The following is an 18,287-nucleotide window of genomic DNA, read 5'->3' as shown; positions in this document are numbered from 1 at the left end:
GGATTTGCTGGCCTGCCACTTTTACTTTTCACCTTACTACTTTTTGCTTCTACCCTCATTTTACACCCCTCTGTCTCTCTGCACTTGTTCCCATCCCCCTGCCACATTAGTTTAAATCCTCCTGAACAACAGTAGCAAACGCTCCCCCTAGGACATTGGTTCCATTCCCCCCCAGGTGCAGACCGTCCTGTTTGTATCGGTCCCACTTCCTCCAGAACTGGTTCCAATGCCCCAGAAATTTGAATCCCTCCCCCTTGCACCATTTTCAAGCCATGTATTCATCTGATATATCCTCCTATTTCTACTCTGACTAGCACGTAGCACTGGTAGTAATCTAGAGATTATTACCTTTGTGGTCCTACTTTTTTGTTTATCTCCTAACTCCCTAAATTCACCTTGCAGGACCTCATCCTGTTTTTTACCTATATCGTTGGTACCTATTTGCACCACGAGCACTGACTGTTCACCCTCCCACTCCAGAATGTCCTGCAGCCGCTCAGAGACATCCTTGATCCTTGCACCAGGGAGGCAACATACCCTCCTGGAGTCTCGTTTGCGGCCACAGAAACGCCTATCTATTCCCCTTACAATCGAATCCCTTAAAATGACTCACATCACTGTCTTGTGTTGTGCGAATATATGAGGAACTGATAAAAAGAAATTGTTGGTTATTAGGAAAAGCATTCAGGCTCGCTCTTTAAGGAGCTGAGAATGGAAAGTTTACCAATCAAGTACTATGCCAATAGGAATGCGTAGATGACTTCACAAACTTTTAAGAAATGGCAGATGAGTTGGGATATGGAGCTGCAGCGGAAATCAAGCAAAATTCTTCTGGAATTTCTGCCTGCCGATACAACATCCTTGATGAAACTAATGGATATGAAAATCAGAAAAAATTTAAAGTTGTATCATGGAAATTTGGTCGAGCACATTCTCGAAGCAATTGAAGAAAATCTGTTGACACCTTCTTCAACAGCCAAGGAAGTGAGTGCAAGAGTTAACCTTTTACAGGCAGTACAGTTTGTCAGTGATCGTTGGTAAGAAAGAAGCAGCAAGACTATTCAGAACCAATGTTCCCTCTAACCTGTGTGCACGCACACACCTTTTGCTACTAGCGCACAAAGGAAATTAAACTGCGCACAAAAGGTTGTCACCTTCTACCTTGTTGGCATGATCAATATATTTCACGTCTGTACAGAATCTCATTTCCTTTTCCAGTTTCTGGTGCTGACAGTGTTGGTAATGTGGAATTTGCAATGATTTGTCAGCAGATTTTAGAACTGGCTTATTTATACTGTTTTTATTGAAGAATTTATTCAGTGCACATATGTCGTCACTGGGCAAAAAAATTGCATAGCATAAGACTTTTGCATACACTGGTCATTAAAAATTAGAGGGAACATCGTTCCAAACTGTTTGGTTCACTGCAGTTTCAATCATTCAGGCTTGGAGATGCCAGAAATGGCTGGGAGTGAAAAGGAATGATTTCACTACTTCAATAAATTATGAACTGCGCAGAATGAAGGTATCAACAATCATCTTGAATGTTACAATGATAATGAAAATTTGGGGGATGCAATCATTGAAAGCTTTATATCAAAGCACTAAGGAGGGGAATGTGAAGATGAGGAAAGTGATGACGATGACACAACTGAACCTGAGCTAATGACTACACAGTAGAGACAGTTCCACACGTGAAGGCCAAGAGTTGGACTTGGCTGTTAGAGACACACACCATTTGGAGCACCTTATAGGTAGTGGGAGCTTATCCCCACTACCACTCCAGCTATGGCAACCTTAGGATTGTACAACCCTGGGCTGTAGTCTTCTTCTTCTTCATGTGCCTTGCGCGTTACATGCTTGAGTGATCATGTCTTTCCACATCGAACGATCCCACGCAGTGTCAGTGATATCTGGCACACTTGGATCTGTTAGTTCTTTCACAGTGTCCATATATTTTCTTCTTTGTCTTCCTCTTCTGCGTTTCCCAGGCATACGGCCTTGTAATGTAAGGCATTCTATTTCTCCCTTTCTGATGACATGTTGCTGTAGTCTACTCAATTGAAATATGAGGTGTTATTCTTTTATTTTGCACTTACCCTGACTGTGGCAGTGGAGGAGCTGAGGCTATGGAGTAAATGTATACTGCTGGAGGAGTTCAGCTTCTGTGCAGGCAAAAGGGCAGCCTTTAGCGTTCTCCAGTGCCAGTAGTTCTGAACCCTTTGCTATCTCTTTCTTGCTTCCATTAAGTGAACCTCTTCAGAGGTCTTGCCTTTTCATTCCATATAGGACAACTTCATTTGTCACAAGCTTGTATGATCTGGTATATGGGAGTGTCAAATCACCATCACCTGTAATGGTATACCTTTTCCAAGTTCCATCTGCCATGCCATAATACTTCCAAAGATGAGAGCGACATCCTTCTGATCTTCTACGTTATATCTGTCTTGATAGTTTGGACTTATCACCTTCAGAGACCATTTCTCAGCACACTTCAATGTCATATTAGCTTCCATCAACATCACATGATTTTGGTTTAACTGTATCACCTTGAGATTGTTGCCCTGTTCCCGAAATGCCCTTACCTCAACACCTTAGGTTAGATATACATCAACAATGTTCCTTCTATGCGACAAGTTAGTTTGAAATCAGGTACATTATACTCATCTGGTACACTGAATACAATTCCGTCTATTCCCGATGCCTCATCTCATCCTCTCCATGTTACAACAATGGCATCTTTAATGTAACAATTATTTTCTATTTCACAACATACGGACTTATCCCCATACACTCGACAGTTCTTTGACAACCACATGTGTTGTTCTCCACAATAATTGCAATATCTAAGTGATCTTGGTAATGCTTTTTCCCATTTTGCTTTATGTTCCTGAAATTCACTGCAAGTATTTCCTGCTGTTGGCCATCGGGTAAGAATGGATGGCTTTGCATGTGCGCACATGTGCTTATTGGAGTTAACATAAGGTCCCTCCCTCAGAAAGGCTTCCCGGATTCATCAAATAATCTCATCTCTGATGAATGAGTTTTTCCCAGTCTGTGAAATTGCAACAATCTGCTAACAGCCTTAGCTCATTTTAAAAAAAATAACAGCAATATTTAACTGATTCATTTCTAGATGAGATACAATGTGTTTGCAGTGTATTTAACAGATTCTCCAGGGTCGCATTTGAGGGTTTTGTGGTATGGTACAATTTCCCCTGTGATCAGTGAAGTGCAGTAACATCTTTCCTTCTCATCTGGTCTGGTTTATCTGCCCTGCAGAGCACAATATGAAATATAAACTGTTGCTTGCTTAGTTACCATTGTTTAGATAGGTTATGAATAAGTATTCATAAAATATTCATAAAATGACAAACTGTATAAGTATTTTGCATCAGTCTTCACTGTGGAGGACACTAGCAGTATCGTGGGAGCTCCAGGTGTCAAGAGGCATGAAGTGTATGAAGTAACTAGAGAGAGGGTTTTTGGGAAACTGAACGGTCTGAAGGTAGATCAGTCACCTGGAGCAGATGATGTACACCCCAGAGTTCTGAAAGAGGTGGCTGAAGAGATCGTGGAGGCATTAGTAATGATCTTGGTCAAGAATCACTAGACTCTGGAATGGTTCCAGAAGACTGGAACATTGCAAATATCACTCCACTCTCCAAGAAGGGAGAGAGGCAGATAAAAGGAAACTATAGGTCAGTTAGTCTAACCTCAGTGGTTGGGAGGATGTTGGAGTCGATTGTTAAGGATGAGTTCTCAGGGTACTTGGTGGCACATGATAAAAAAGGCTGTAGTCAGCATGTTTTCTTCAAGGGAAAATCTTGCCTGACAAGTCTGTTGGAATTCTTTGAAGACATAATAAGCAGGATAGACAGTGGAGAATCAGTTAATGTTGTGTCCCTTTTTGACTGACTGCCAGTGACTAGTGGTGTTCCACAGGGGTCTGTTTTGGGACCAGTTCTTTTTACTTTATATGTCAGTGATTTGGGTGATGGAATTGATGGGTTTGTTACAAAATTTGAAGACAATATGAAGATAGCTGCAGGAGCAAGAAGTTTTGAGGAAATAAAGAGGTTACAGAAAGACTTAAACAGATTAGGAGAATGGGCATATAAATGACAGATGGAATTCAGTGTCAGGAAGTGTATCCTTATGCACTTTGGTAGAAAAAATAACAAGGTTGGTTATTTTCTAAATGGAGTGTAAATACAAAAAACTGTGATGCAAAGGGACTTGGGAGTCCCTTTACAGGATTCCTGAAAGTTTAATTTGCAGGTTGAGTCTGTAGTGAGGAAGGCAAATACAATGATAGTATACATTTCAAGAGGACTTGAATATAAAAGCAAGGATGTAATGTTGAGACTTTATGAAGCACTGGTGAGACCTCACTTGGAGTTTTGTGAGCAGGTTTGGTCCCCTTATCTTAGAAAGGATGTGCTGGAACTGGAGAGGGTTTAAAAATGGTTCACAAAAATGATTTCAGGATTGAATGGCTTGTCATATGAAGAGCTTTTGATGTCTCTATTCAGAAGAATGAGGGGTGACCTCATTGAAACATATCGAATGGTGAAAGGCCTTGATAGAGTGGATGTGGAGAAGATGTTTCCTTTGGTGGGAGAGTCTAAGACCAGCAGACACAGCTTCAGAATAGAGGGACATCCTTTTAGAACAAAGATGAGGAGGAATACTTTAGCCAGAGGGTGGTGAATTTGTGGAATTCTTTGCCACAGGTAGCTGTGGAGGCCAAGTCTTATTATATTTAAGGCAGAAGTTGATTGGTTCTTGATTAGTCAGGGCATGAAGGGATATGGGGAGAAGGCGGGAGATTGGGGCTAAGAAGAAAAATGGATCAGCAATGATGAAATGGCAGAGAAGACCTAATTCTGCTCTTATATCTTGTGATTTTGTGGTTATTTACCTGGGAATCCACTAGCTCAAATAGCTTTATTTCTACATTAATTGAATCATACAGTTCATTCTCCCAGGCCATGCATCCAGGTGCTTTCTCACACCTGATAACACTGGACAACAAATTTTTTCAGAAATGTTGCTTCCTCAGAATTTTTGTTTGTTTATGATAGACTGCTTGAAGATGAACACAAATATAATTTCAGACTACTTGTATCACTTAGGAATTTGGAGAAACAACAAATTAACTTTTATTGAATATAGTATGTTTAATTGCATAATGGTGCTGATGCTTTGCAGTAGTTCAACTAAGTTAAAAATATTTGTTAATGATTTTCATTTGTACTGAGTGTCTGAGGCTTCTGGCTTAAGTGTCCAACAATAATTCACCAGCATCAATGGACTCCAGTTGCCCTGGTATCTTTTCTCCATGACCGCAATGTTCTGGTGAAACCTTTCACCATGCTCGTCACTAAAAGCACCAAGGTTTGCAGGGAAGAAGTCTAAATGGGAATGCAGAAAATGTATCTATGGTGACATGTTGCATTTCATGGTTTTATATGCATGAAGCATGCTTTCAACCAGCTGCATGTAATTTAGTGCTCTGCAGAGGCTGAGAAAAATGTCAACATCTTCCTTGAATGCCTTCCATGTGATTTTCTCCGGTCCCACTAGAAATTCTTCAAATTACCTGTCATTGATGACCTGTTTGATTTGTGGACCAACAAAAATGCTTTTCTTAATCTTGGTATCAGTTATTCTGGGAAGCATCTGTCTCAAATATCAAAATCCTTCATAGTTATTTTTGTGCCTGGTGATAGCAAATCCCATCCTTACAGACCTGAACCTAATAATTATTACTAAAACCTGTCCTGCCATGTAGCAGCTGTGCCTCCTAAGCATGCCCGGACAATATAGGAGACTTTCCAGCTTACATTGTAGGCAACATTTAAATTGACTTGAATTATGAATTGAAATAATAAACATAAGTTTATTAAAAAATGGTGCGTGATAGGGAAATTTCATTGTGTTTTCATGATCAGTAGCCCAAAATTCATAAGATACACCTAAAGGTATTCAGGAAGCAAAATCTTTGTTGTCCAGTGTATCTAGCCTAAATTCCAAACTTCCATCATCTATTATTCCCCTAAGCAATTATCTTCTTTCAATCACTGTTAGTTGATAATTTAAACTAAACAATGTAAGCAGTTTACTTCTCTCTCCTTCTCTCTCACTCCTTCTCCCTCCTTCTATCCCACCCTCTCTCTCTCACACTCTTTCTTGTCCCCATCCCTCCCTCTCTCATTCTCTCTCTCCCGCTCTCTCCTCCCCTCCCTCCATCTGTTTGTCTGTCTCTCTCTTCCCCTCCCTCCATCTGTCTGTCTGTCTCTCTCTCCCTCTCTCCCTCTCCCTCTTGCTCTGTCACATCCTAGTTCCTCTTGAATTTCAGTACCTGCATTACCCACTAACGTGAAGATAGACAAGATATAAGGAACCATCCATACTGAGGTTATAGCTTGGAGTTCTACAGCTCTATAGGGCAAAATTCTTTGCAAATGTCTTTCACTTAATCTATTTATAAAATATCTTGGATTACACTGTACCTGTCATCAATTTTTCATGCACCTTCCATCTTAATAAACTTCTTATACGATTTCACCCCTGTACTTCTTCTATACTTCCTGCAGTGTTGATCTCTAGGTACTGGTTTCTTCTTTATTTTTGCTACATTGTATTATATTCCTTATATGTTCATCAATGTCTAGAGGTGGTACAATTTTATAGTTCTTCACTTTTTTTCTTTTTGGAAATTCATTTCAATAAGCCCCCAACATCTGCTCTTTGAATGCATCCCGTTCCTTTGATGTTGATTTTCCTTCAGGGGCTGTTTCACACCTTAGTTTAATGAAACTAACTTAAATCCAATTTAGAATGCTTTTTCATGACCCACCTTTTTCTCTTCTCACAACTATGTCGAATCACAAAGCAGATTTAAAAGAATGTAGATTTCTCAAAATGTCTTAGCCAACATAACTGACTCAAAAGATTGTTCATTTTTTCGATGAGAAAATATTTTTGGATGAATAATCTCTTGAGCAGTATAGTGATGCTGTTAAAAGGTGCAAAATCTACTTCTTCATATTGCCCAAAACCATAAGCCAAATGTGATGATTGCTGTGGGTAGAATTTTGTGTAACTTTTTTTCCTACCAGTTGTAGTTTAATTGGTTGTAAGGTCTTACGTGCATTGTAAAATCAGTAAAAGGTATAATGCAAGTAAAGACCTGATTTCTTTTGTGCACATAGTGAGAAAAACAGTAATTCTGTGTGTAGCTGCTTCCCTAATCACATTCAAAATAGCACAATGGTAACATTCTAATGAAATGGATTCAGCATACCGAGCCTGAATAATGGCAAAAGCTCTCCACATTGTCTGTAGTATCAGATGCTTTCATGTCAATTCAGTGGATAATAATATCATTAATAATGACTTAACATCATTTATTATAAATTGATTGGGGGAATTGTGGTATTTACTCAGACAACAGGAATTCTGCAGATGCTGGAAATTCAAGCAACACATCAAAGTTGCTGGTGAACGCAGCAGGCCAGGCAGCATCTGTAGGAAGAGGTGCAGTCTCGGCCTGAAACGTCGACTGCACCTCTTCCTACAGATGCTGCCTGGCCTGCTGCGTTCACCAGCAACTTTGATGTGTGTTGTGTGGTATTTACTCAGCACTTTTGTATAAACAAGGCACCTGAAAGTCTTTTCTAACTGGCTGTTGGTTACTGATATTGAACTACATTTATTTTAAATGCCACCAGGAAGGGTAATGCAAGCAGTTGCTTTTACTCATAAAAGTTGACTGTATGGCTTTGTTATGATAATAGAATGGAATCTTTCCATTCCATCACTAATGTTCCAGAGAGCTGGAATTAATTAGTTTGCTTGATCAAAGAATCAGCCTGTCTTGTTCAGCAGGATTTTAGAGAAAGATGTGCTCTGTGCATCAAAAATCACAACAGAATTTTTTTTTAAAACATCCTATATTCAGCTCCCGTCCTAATAACAGGGGAAAAATAGCTGCATCTTTGTCTTCATGCTTCTATGGAAATGTATTAATACCAAATATAACTTTTTCACCTAAACTTCAGAATTTCTTTCCCAAACATCCTTCTTCATCAGTTTACCCCTATCTAGTTAAAAGCATGAATGTAGAAAGGACACGCGTAAAATCATACAGTTATAGAATCATAATGATCATACAGTCATAAACTCATACAGCAGCACAACAGGCCTTTCAGCCCATCAGACCTTTGCTATTCATCCAGCCACCTGTTTACACTATTGCTACTTTATTCTCCACCCATTCTCATGAAATAACCCCAGATTCTATCACTCACAAGCACACTGGGAGGAATTAACAGTGGCTGTCCCACATGTTTTTGGGATGCGGAAGGTGACTAGAAAATAAACAGAGGAAGCCCACATGGTCACAGGGAGAAAGTACGAACTCCAGCAAGACAGTACTGGAGGTCAGCGTTGAACCTGGGTAGCTAGAGTTGTGAGACAGCAGCTATCACGCACAGAATACTGCACAGCATCTATTGAGGGGAATAAAGAATGGATGTTTCAGGCTGAGGCCCTTCATGACAGCAGCTATACTATTGTGCTACCCTAGATCCTCCATTGTTTCCACATTCCCATCACTGTCCCCCAATTTTGCTGCTCACCTACACTAGGGGCAATTTATAGTGGCAAGTTAATCTGCCAACCTGCACCTCTTTCGGGTGTGAGAAGAAACTGAAGGAAACCCATATGGTCACAGGGAGAATATGTAAACTTCACACAACATCAGCAGTCAACACAAGTACTTCCTGCCTCAGTGTAGTCCAGCTCTTTTGCTTTATGTCCAGCGTGTGAAGTGCAGATAATGCTTGAGTTCCAATAAAACTTCAATAGTCTACAATCTGACTATTCAGAAATCCTGAGGGTTTGCCACCTGGCTCACCAGGTAGTGTTTTCCTGTGCTGCCTTTCGACTCACTCCCATGTTCCCTTCGCTTAAAGTAGTTACTCACAGTCCAGAAACGAAACATGCAAGGAAATGGACAGTTGACATTTTGAGTCAAGTCCCTTCATCTGAAATGAAAGATAGAGGGGAAATAGCTGGTCTGTTAGCTGTTTCCATGGTAGTTTAGCAGTTAGAGTGATGCTGTTACAACTTGGGGCATTCCAAAGTTTGGAGTTCAATTCCAGCACAGTTATGTAAGGTGCCTCTGTACATCCTCCATGTGGAATACATGGGTTTTTCCCGGTGCTCTGGTTTCATCCCAAAATCCAAAGATGTACGATGTTGGTTAATCAGTCATTGTAAATTGCCCCGTGATCAGGTTAGTGTTAATCAGGGTTGTGGGATTGTTGGGGCAGCCTGGCTCGGAGGGCCAACTCTGCAGGGCATTGCTAAATCAATAAATAAAATTAAAATAGCTATATTGGCTATCCCCACTCCTGATTTTCAGTGCGGGTGAAGAGTCTCATCTCAAAATATTGAGTCTTCATTTTCCTCCACAAATACCACCTGATCCACTGAGTTCCTCGAGCATTTTGTGTGTGCTGAGGTAGATGCAGACTGGAGGGTGCCAGAGAACAGGCTATCTAGGCGACACACCCAGGATGCACGTAACTACTCTGCCCTATAAGTTGAGATGCCCAATAGTCTCAGATCTGTTACAACTCAAAAGGAAGGAGTTGTGCTTCTGCTGGAATACCATGATGCCTGTAGTAAAATGTGATTAAATTGATTAAAAACATATTATGTTTATTTATTTAGAGATAAAGTGTGGGATAGGCCCTTCTGGCCCTTCGAGGCACGGCGCACCACCAGCAGCCCCTGATTTAACCCTAGCCTAATCACAGGACAATTTAGAATGACCAGTTAACCAGCTATAACTGGTACGTCTTTGGACCATGGGATGAAACCGGAGCACTCTGAGGAAACCCATACATTCCTCAGGGAGGATGTACAAGCTCCTTACGGAGGATGCTGGATTTGAACTCTGAATACCGACGCTCTAACCTGTAATAAGACCATAAGACTTAGGAGCAGAATTAGACCATTGAGTCTACTCCACCATTCCATCATGGCTGATCCCAGATCCCAGTTAACCCCATACACCTGCCTTTTCGCCATATCATTTGATTCCCTGACCAATCAGGAAACGATCAACTGCCTTAAATATACCTACGGACTTGGCCTCCACTGCACTCTGTGGCAGAGCATTCCACATATTCACTACTCTCCGGGTAAAAAAATTCCTCCTTACCACTATTCTAAAAGGTCATCCCTCAATTTTGAGGCTGTGCCCTGCAGTTCTGGATGCCACCACCATAAGAAATATCCTCTCCACATCCATCTGATGTAGTCCTTTCAACATTCAGTAGGTTTCGATGAGATCCCCCCACATTCTTCTAAATTCCAGTTGGTACAGGCCCAAAGCTGCCAAACGCTCCTCGTATGTTAACCCCTTCATTCCCGGAATCATCCTTGTGAACCTCCTATGGACTCTCTGCAATGACAACACATCCTTTCTAAATAGAATCACTCAAGACTCTATGCTACTGTAATGTATGTAGTAATAGATATTTAATTTGACCCAAAATCAAATGACATTTAAACACACTATGCATGATTATCTAATACTAATGTTACGAAATGCTCTAATAGCCACCAGGGTAAAAATTGTACACAGTGTTCTAAAGCTTCCAATGCTGCATATTTTTAAGATGGAAACAATTGCAATGTTATGTGCTGTCAATCAAACTGAAATATGTTCTAAGTCTGATTAAATGAAATCCAATGTTAAATGTAATCAAGTACATAGCTTTTAAGTAAAATGTAATCAAATCACAAAACAAAAACAGTTATTTCCTGTCACAGCGTTGACACATATTGCATGCTATTCATAACAAAAGATAAGCAATCAATGAATTCATGCAACGACGCAATCATTGCAGTAAGACAATGGAAATAGCTATGAGGTGAAATAATTAAATACACATATGTTTTATAGTATGATAATGATTTAAATTTCTGTTGCTAAGCCACATGACTGTGCACCTAGCAGAGTTTCCTTTCCAATTATTATACATATTCACTGCACCATGTACAGAGAACCTTGTCAATACTATTGTTAATTTCACCTGATATATCTTTTTTTCCTCTGTCATAGATCAAAATGTAATACATTTTTATTGCTCAAAGGAAGATAAATAAAAATCGTAAATCTGTAAATGCTTTTATGCTTGAACACGTGTGCCCTTAAAACTGGGAGAGCAACTGCAGTTTAGATGGCTGGATAATTTTGTCACAAAGCAACACACACACAAAATGCTGGAGGGATGGGCAGGGTGTATATAAAAGAGTACAGTCGACGTTTCAGGCTGAGACCGTTCATCAGGACTGGAAAGAAAGGGAAATTAGTGTAAGAAGGTGGGTCGGGGGTTGAGGAAGAAGTACAAGGTGGTAGATAACAGGTGAAACTGGGAGAGAGGAAGGGGGTGAAGTAAAGAGCTGGGAAGTTGATTGGTGAAAGAGATAAAGGACTGGAGAAGGTGTAATCTGATAGGAGACCACAAAAGACCATGGAAGAAAAGGAAGAAGGAGGAGCACCAGAGGGAGGTAATGGCCAGGTAAGGTGATAGAGGGAAACAGGAATGGGGAATGAAGTGGGGGGGGCAGCAATTACCAGAAGTTCGAGAAATTGACGTTCATGCCATCAGGTTGGAAGCTACCCAGATGGAATATAAGATATTGGTGCTACTTGTCTTGCTGAGTTCCTCCAGCACTTTTTATGTGTTGCTTTGGATTTCAGCACCTGCATATTTTTTCAAATTATGTCACAAAGTAAGGTGCATGTGCAACAGTGGGAATTACCACTCCGCTTCTCCCAGTAATATGTACATATGTGTATAGTGGATTTTTATTTAATATATCCCTCTACATTGTGGTCAAATTGAATTTCCTGTTTGGGCCCCTGTGATAACTTGAGGAATTCACAATTAAATTGAAAATGGCTCTGTAAATTTAAATTATTGTTAAATTCATGAACGTGTATGGATTACCATTTCTATACTTTTGAGTAAAAAAATACCATGTGTGATTTCAGATCCCAGTGAATGCCAGCAATGCTGTTGCTTGTGCCCACCAACTGATGGTCTACACAGGAGAATCAGCAAGCTTCGTGGACATGATGGATGTTATTTTTGTGGCTAGAATAATTCAGAAACTTACCGTCTTCGTGGATCAAGTCAAAGACGTAAAGTATCTTGTTAATGAGTTCCATGTACATGTCACTTCATACACCTTAATTTTCTCTTTTCTCAATTCCTTTTTTAAAGTTATTAATGAGTTATGCTTCAGCAGTTATTTCCAGAAGAGCTTTATAGATTCTATCCTTCTCTGATGTGATCTTAAATTTAAAAAATTGCTATTTCACTAATCAGAACAAGTTGTCTATTCCGTGTTTTCATGAACCTGACAATTTGAATCATTTAAACTTATGGCCTCTGCTTTGAAAACATCCATGGTAACATAGGAAGAGGAATAGACAATTTAGCCTCCTCAAACTTGAACTAGTGCTTAGGGAGAACAGCCACACTTGCTGTCTTAGACTTCTCAGGTCACACTATCCAAGTAATCATAATGTTTCAGAATCAATATCAGGTTTAATATCACTGGCATATGTTGTGAAATTTGTTGTCTATGTGGCAGAAGTACATTGCAATACATAATAAGAGTGAAATAAGTGTATTAAAGTAAGTGTATATATATTTTAAATAGTTAAACAAGTAGTGTAAAAATAAAAATATTGCGTGGTTGTGTTCATGGGTTCAATGTCCATTCAGAAATCGGATGTCGGGGTAAGAAACTATTCTTGAATCATTGAGTGTGTGCCTTCAGGCTTCTTTATCTCCCTCCTGATGACCAGACACATCTTCTCATATGATTTCAGTATTCCAAAATGAGTTTTTCTTCTGAGTCATCCTGGTCAACTCTTGCTTTCTCATCAACATTCACTGAAGTTTTTCCCAGATGGAATGAATGATCATTGATCTGAAAGATTATTTCTGTCTCCCTAGATACTGACTGACCTGCTAAGTTTTTCTAACAATTTAGACAATAGACAATAGGTGCAAAAGTAGACTTCGAGCCTGCACCGCCATTCTGAGATCATGGCTGATCATCTACTATCAATACCCGGTTCCTGCCTTGTCCCCATAACTCTTGATTCCCCTATCCATAAGATACCTATCTAGCTCCTTCTTGAAAGCATCCAGAGAATTGGCCTCCACTGCCTTCTGAGGCAGCGCATTCCACACCTCCACAACTCTCTGGGAGAAGAAGTTCCTCCTCAACTCTGTCCTAAATGACCTACCCCTTATTCTTAAACCATGCCCTCTGGTACTGGACTCTCCCAGCATCTGGAACATATTTCCTGCCTTTATCTTGTCTAATCCCTTAATAATCTTATATGTCTCAATCAGATCCCCCCTCAATCTCCTTAATTCCAGCGTGTACAAGCCCAGTCTCTCTAACCTCTCTGCGTAAGACAGTCCGGACATCCCAGGAATTAACCTAGTGAACCTACGCTGCACCTCCTCCACAGCCAGGATGTCCTTAACCCTGGAGACAGAGAACTGCACACAATACTCCAGGTGTGGTCTCACCAGGGCCCTGTACAAATGCAAAGGGATTTCCTTTCTCTTGTACTCAATTCCCTTTGTAATAAAGGCCAACATTCCATTAGCCTTCTTCACTGCCTGCTGCACTTGCTCATTCACCTTCAGAGACTGATAGATCTCTTTGTATTTCTCCCTTACCTAACTCCACACCGTTCAGATAATAATCTCCCTTCCTGTTCCAGCTCCCAAAGTGAATAACCTCACACTTATTCACATTAAACGCCATCTGCCAAGTTTCCGCCCACTCACCCAGCCTATCCAAGTCATCTTGAATTCTCCTAACATCCTCATCACATGTCACACTGCCACCCAGCTTAGTATCATCAGCAAACTTGCTGATGTTATTCACAATGCCTTCCTCTAAATCATTGACGTAAATTGTAAACAGCTGTGGTCCCAATACCGAACCCTGTGGCACCCCACTAGTCACCACCTGCCATTCCGAGAAACACTCATTCATTGCTACCCTTTGCTTTCTATCTGCCAACCAGTTTTCTATCCATGTCAATATCCTCCCCCCAATGCCATGAGCTCTGATTTTACCCACCAATCTCCTATGTGGTACCTTATCGAATGCCTTCTGAAAGTCAAGATACACCACATCCACTGGATCTCCCGCATCTATCTTCCTGGTTACATCCTTGAAAAACTCCAAAAGATGAGTCAAGCATGATTTCCCCTTGGTAAATCTATGCTGGCTCGGCCCTATCCTATCACTGCTATCAAGATAATGCTGCTATTTCATCTTTAATAATGGACTCTAGCATCTTCCCCACTACTGATGTTAGGCTAACAGGGCGCTAGTTCTCTGTTTTCTCCCTCCCTCCTTTCTTAACAAGTGGGATAATATTAGCCATTCGCCAATCCTCAGGAACTGATCCTGAATCTAAGGAACATTGGAAAATGATCACCAATGCATCCGCAATTTCCAGAGCCACCTCCTTTAGTACCCTAGGATGCAGACCATCTGGACCTGGGGATTCGTTAGCCTTCAGTCCCATCAGTCTACTCATCACTGTTTCCTTCCTAATGTCAATCTGTTTCAGTTCCTCTGTTACCCTATGTCCTTGGCCCATCCATACATCTGGGAGATTGCTTGTGTCTTCCCTAGTGAAGACAGATCCAAAGTACTTATTAAATTCATCTGCCATTTCTCTGTTTCCCATAACAATTTCTCCCAATTCATTCTTCAAGGGCCCAACATTGTTCTTAAGTATCTTCCTTCTCTTCACATAACTAAAAAAACTTTTGCTATCCTCCTTTATATTCCTAGCTAGCTTGCATTCATACCTCATTTTTTCTCCCCATATTGCCTTTTTAGTTAAGTTCTGTTGCTCCTTAAAAATTTCCCAATCATCCGTCTTCCCACTCACCTTAGCTCTGTTATACTTCTTTTTTAATGCTATGCTATCTCTGACTTCCTTTGTCAACCACTGTGACCACTTTCCCCCCTTTGAATCCTTCCTTCTCCAGGGGATGAACTGATTTTGCACCTTGTGCATTATTCCCAAGAATACCTGCCATTGCTGTTCCACTGTCTTTTCTGCTAGGATATCCGACCAGCCAGCTTTGGCCAGCTCCTCCCTCATGGCTCCATAGTCTCCTTTGTTCAACTGCAATACTGACACTTCTGATCTGCCCTTATCCCTCTCAACTTGCAGATGAAAACTTAACATATTATGGTCACTACCTCCTAATGGCTCCTTTACTTCAAGATCACTTATCAAATCCTGTTCATTGCACAACACTAAATCCAGAATAGCCTTATCCCTGGTCGGCTCTCATACAAGCTGCTCCAAAAATGCATCCCGTAGGCACTTTACAAACTCCTATCCTGGGGTCCAGTACCAACCTGATTTTCCCAGTTCACCTGCATGTTGAAATCCCCCATAACTACTGCGACATTTCCTTTGCCACGTGCCATTGTTAACTCCCTATTCAACTTGCACCCAATATCCATGCTATTGTTTGGGGGCCTGTAGATAACACCTAGGTCTTTTTGCCCTTACTGTTCCTCAGTTCTATCCACACTGATTCTACTTCTCCTGATTCTGTGTCCCCCTTGCAAGGGACTGAATCTCATTGCTCACCAACAGGGCCACCCCATCCCCTCTGCCCACCTTTCTGTCCCTTTGATAGCATGTATACCCTTGTACATTCAATTCCCAGATCTGATCCCCCTGCAGCCATGTCTCCGTTATCCCAACAACATCACAGTTACCCATTCGCACCTGAGCTTCAAGCTCATCCGCCTTATTTCTGACACTTCGTGCATTCAGATATAGAATTTTTAATCCATTTCTCCTCTCTCTGTTTAAATCGCTGCCTATTGTGCATAACCCAGCTCCCCGAACTCTCACCAGGCTATAAGCCCCTTGAATTTTGTTGTCCTTCTTAAATTTACTTACTCTTTCTGCACATTTAACTCCATGCTCCGTCAGACCATCCCTCTGCACATGTATCCTCCTTATCACTCGTTCCGCCTCACTTTTCTCTACTTCACACTTAATATTCCGGAACCGTGTAGTCCCCACCTGTCCTTTATACTTCATCTCGCTATCCTCTCTCACATTCTGTATCCCTGCCCCCTGCAAATTTAGTTTAAACCCCCTGCCCCAAGCAGCACTAGCAAACTTTCCTGCAAGAATTTTAGTACCCCTCCAGTTCAGGTGTAAACCGTCCCGTCGGAACAGATCCCACCTTCCCTGGAACAAAGCCCAATTTATCTAAAAACCTGAAGCCTCCCTCCTGCACCATCCTCTCAGCCACATATTGGTCTGTATAATCCTTCTGTTCCTCACCTCACTTGCACGTGGCACAGGTAGCAATCCTGAGATTGTTACCCTGGAGGTCCTGCCCTTCAGCTTCACACCTAACTCCCTGAACTCACTACACAGGACCCCCTCACTCTTCCTACCCACGTTGTTGGTCCCTTCATAGACCACAACATCTGGATTCTAGCCCTCCCTCTCGAGAATAACCTGCACCCGATCTGAGATGTCCCAGGCCCCGGCACCAGGGATGCAACATACCATCCGAGACTCCCGATCTCCCCCACAAAATCTCCTATCTGCCCCCCTGACTATAGAATCCCTATCACTACCGCTGACCTGCTAATATTTGCTCTATTTATAAATGCCCCATATCCAATGACAACAGATCTATCAATGTCAGTTTTAAAATTAACAATTGATCTCAAACATCCACATCAATTTGCAGAAGAGCTGAAAGTTTTTTACCACTTTTTGTATCTTTCAACTCCAAAAGGCTATGTTCCCAATTTCTAGACTATTCAATGTAGAAGTAGTTCTTTTTGACTCTCAATTTTCCTCAAAATGAATAAAATTTGCTCCTAGTTTTTAAATTCCGATGATTGTAACTCGAAATTATTCATGTAATTGCTCCTTATTTTAAATCCTAAAATCCAACCCTCAATCTGTCAAATCTTTGATCTCACTCCAGTACATCCTTCTTAAGGGTTAGCATTTTCAGAATATTAATGAGGCTAGGAGTAATACAGTCATGGAAAAATACAACGCAGAAACAGGCCCTTTGGCCTATCTAGTCCATATTGGATCATTTAAACTCCTATCAACCTGCACCTGGATCATAGTCCTCCATACTCCTACCATCCAAGTACCTATCCAAACTTCTCTTAAACGTTGAAATTGAGATTGCATGCACCACTTGTGCTGACAGCTCATTCCTCACTTTCACAACCTGCTGAGTGAAGAAGTTTTCCCTCATGTTCCCCTTAAACTTTTCACCTTTCACCTTTAACCCATGACTTCTACTTGTAGTCTACCCAACCTCAAGGGGAAAAGCCTGCTTGCATTTAGCCTAACTATATCTGTCATAATTTTGTATACCTCTATCAAATCTCCCCTCATTTTCCTACATTCTAAGGAAAAAAAATCCTAACCTATTCAATTTTTCCTTGTACCTCAGGTCCTCCAGACCCGGCAAGATCCTTGTAAACTTTCTCTGTACTCTTTCAAACTTATTCACATCTTTCCTGTAGGTAGGTGATCAAAACTGCACACAATACTCTAAATTAGGCCTCACCAATGTCTTATACAACTCCAATATAACATCCCATAAAATGCACTTGAATTTTAATTTCTGAGGGAATATTGAAGAACAGATAGACCTTGGCATACAAGGCCATACACCCTTGAAGTTGCCAGTGCACAAACGCCTACTGGCCTTCATCATTTGAGGTATTGACTACAAGAGCAGGTAGGTTGTGCTGCAAATTTATAAAACACTGTTCAAACCTAAGTTGGAACATTGCATGTTGTTCTGGTCACCAGACCATAAGAAAATACGTTCTACCACTGGAGAAGTTGCAAAGGAGATTCATCAGGATGTTACCTGGCATGAACTGTTTCAGTTTTGAGGAGAGAAGGAGAGGCTAGGTCTGTTTTCCCTGGAGTGGAGAAAGTTAAAAGGGCATATGATTGAATATATAAAATCATGAGGGGCACGGACAGGTTAGATTACAGGACACTGTTCTCCAGGTCAGAGGTGAATGAAACAAGAGGATTTAGAGATGTAGGTGAAGAAGTAAGAGACTTAGACAGAATCAAAGAAAGCTGTTTTCACCCAAAGAGTGTTGAGTACCTAGAA

General features: G+C 40.9%; 1 protein-coding gene across 2 annotated transcripts in view; it reads left to right on the top strand.

Annotated features, from left to right (window-relative positions):
* Positions 1 to 18,287, top strand: part of LOC140185754 (adhesion G protein-coupled receptor A1) — a 550,512-nt gene that overhangs the window by 317,021 nt on the left and 215,204 nt on the right. For both annotated transcript variants that reach the window (XM_072239373.1, XM_072239372.1), the window contains exon 10: positions 12,083 to 12,232. In XM_072239373.1, the coding sequence (XP_072095474.1) occupies positions 12,083 to 12,232 (150 nt within the window). The remainder of the gene's footprint in view (positions 1 to 12,082; positions 12,233 to 18,287) is intronic.

The sequence above is a fragment of the Mobula birostris genome, chromosome 21 (assembly GCF_030028105.1).
Source record: "Mobula birostris isolate sMobBir1 chromosome 21, sMobBir1.hap1, whole genome shotgun sequence".
Classification (NCBI taxonomy): domain Eukaryota; kingdom Metazoa; phylum Chordata; class Chondrichthyes; order Myliobatiformes; family Myliobatidae; genus Mobula; species Mobula birostris.
The sequence above is the reverse complement of the archived record's forward strand: the minus strand, read 5'-3'. Positions and strand labels throughout refer to the sequence as shown.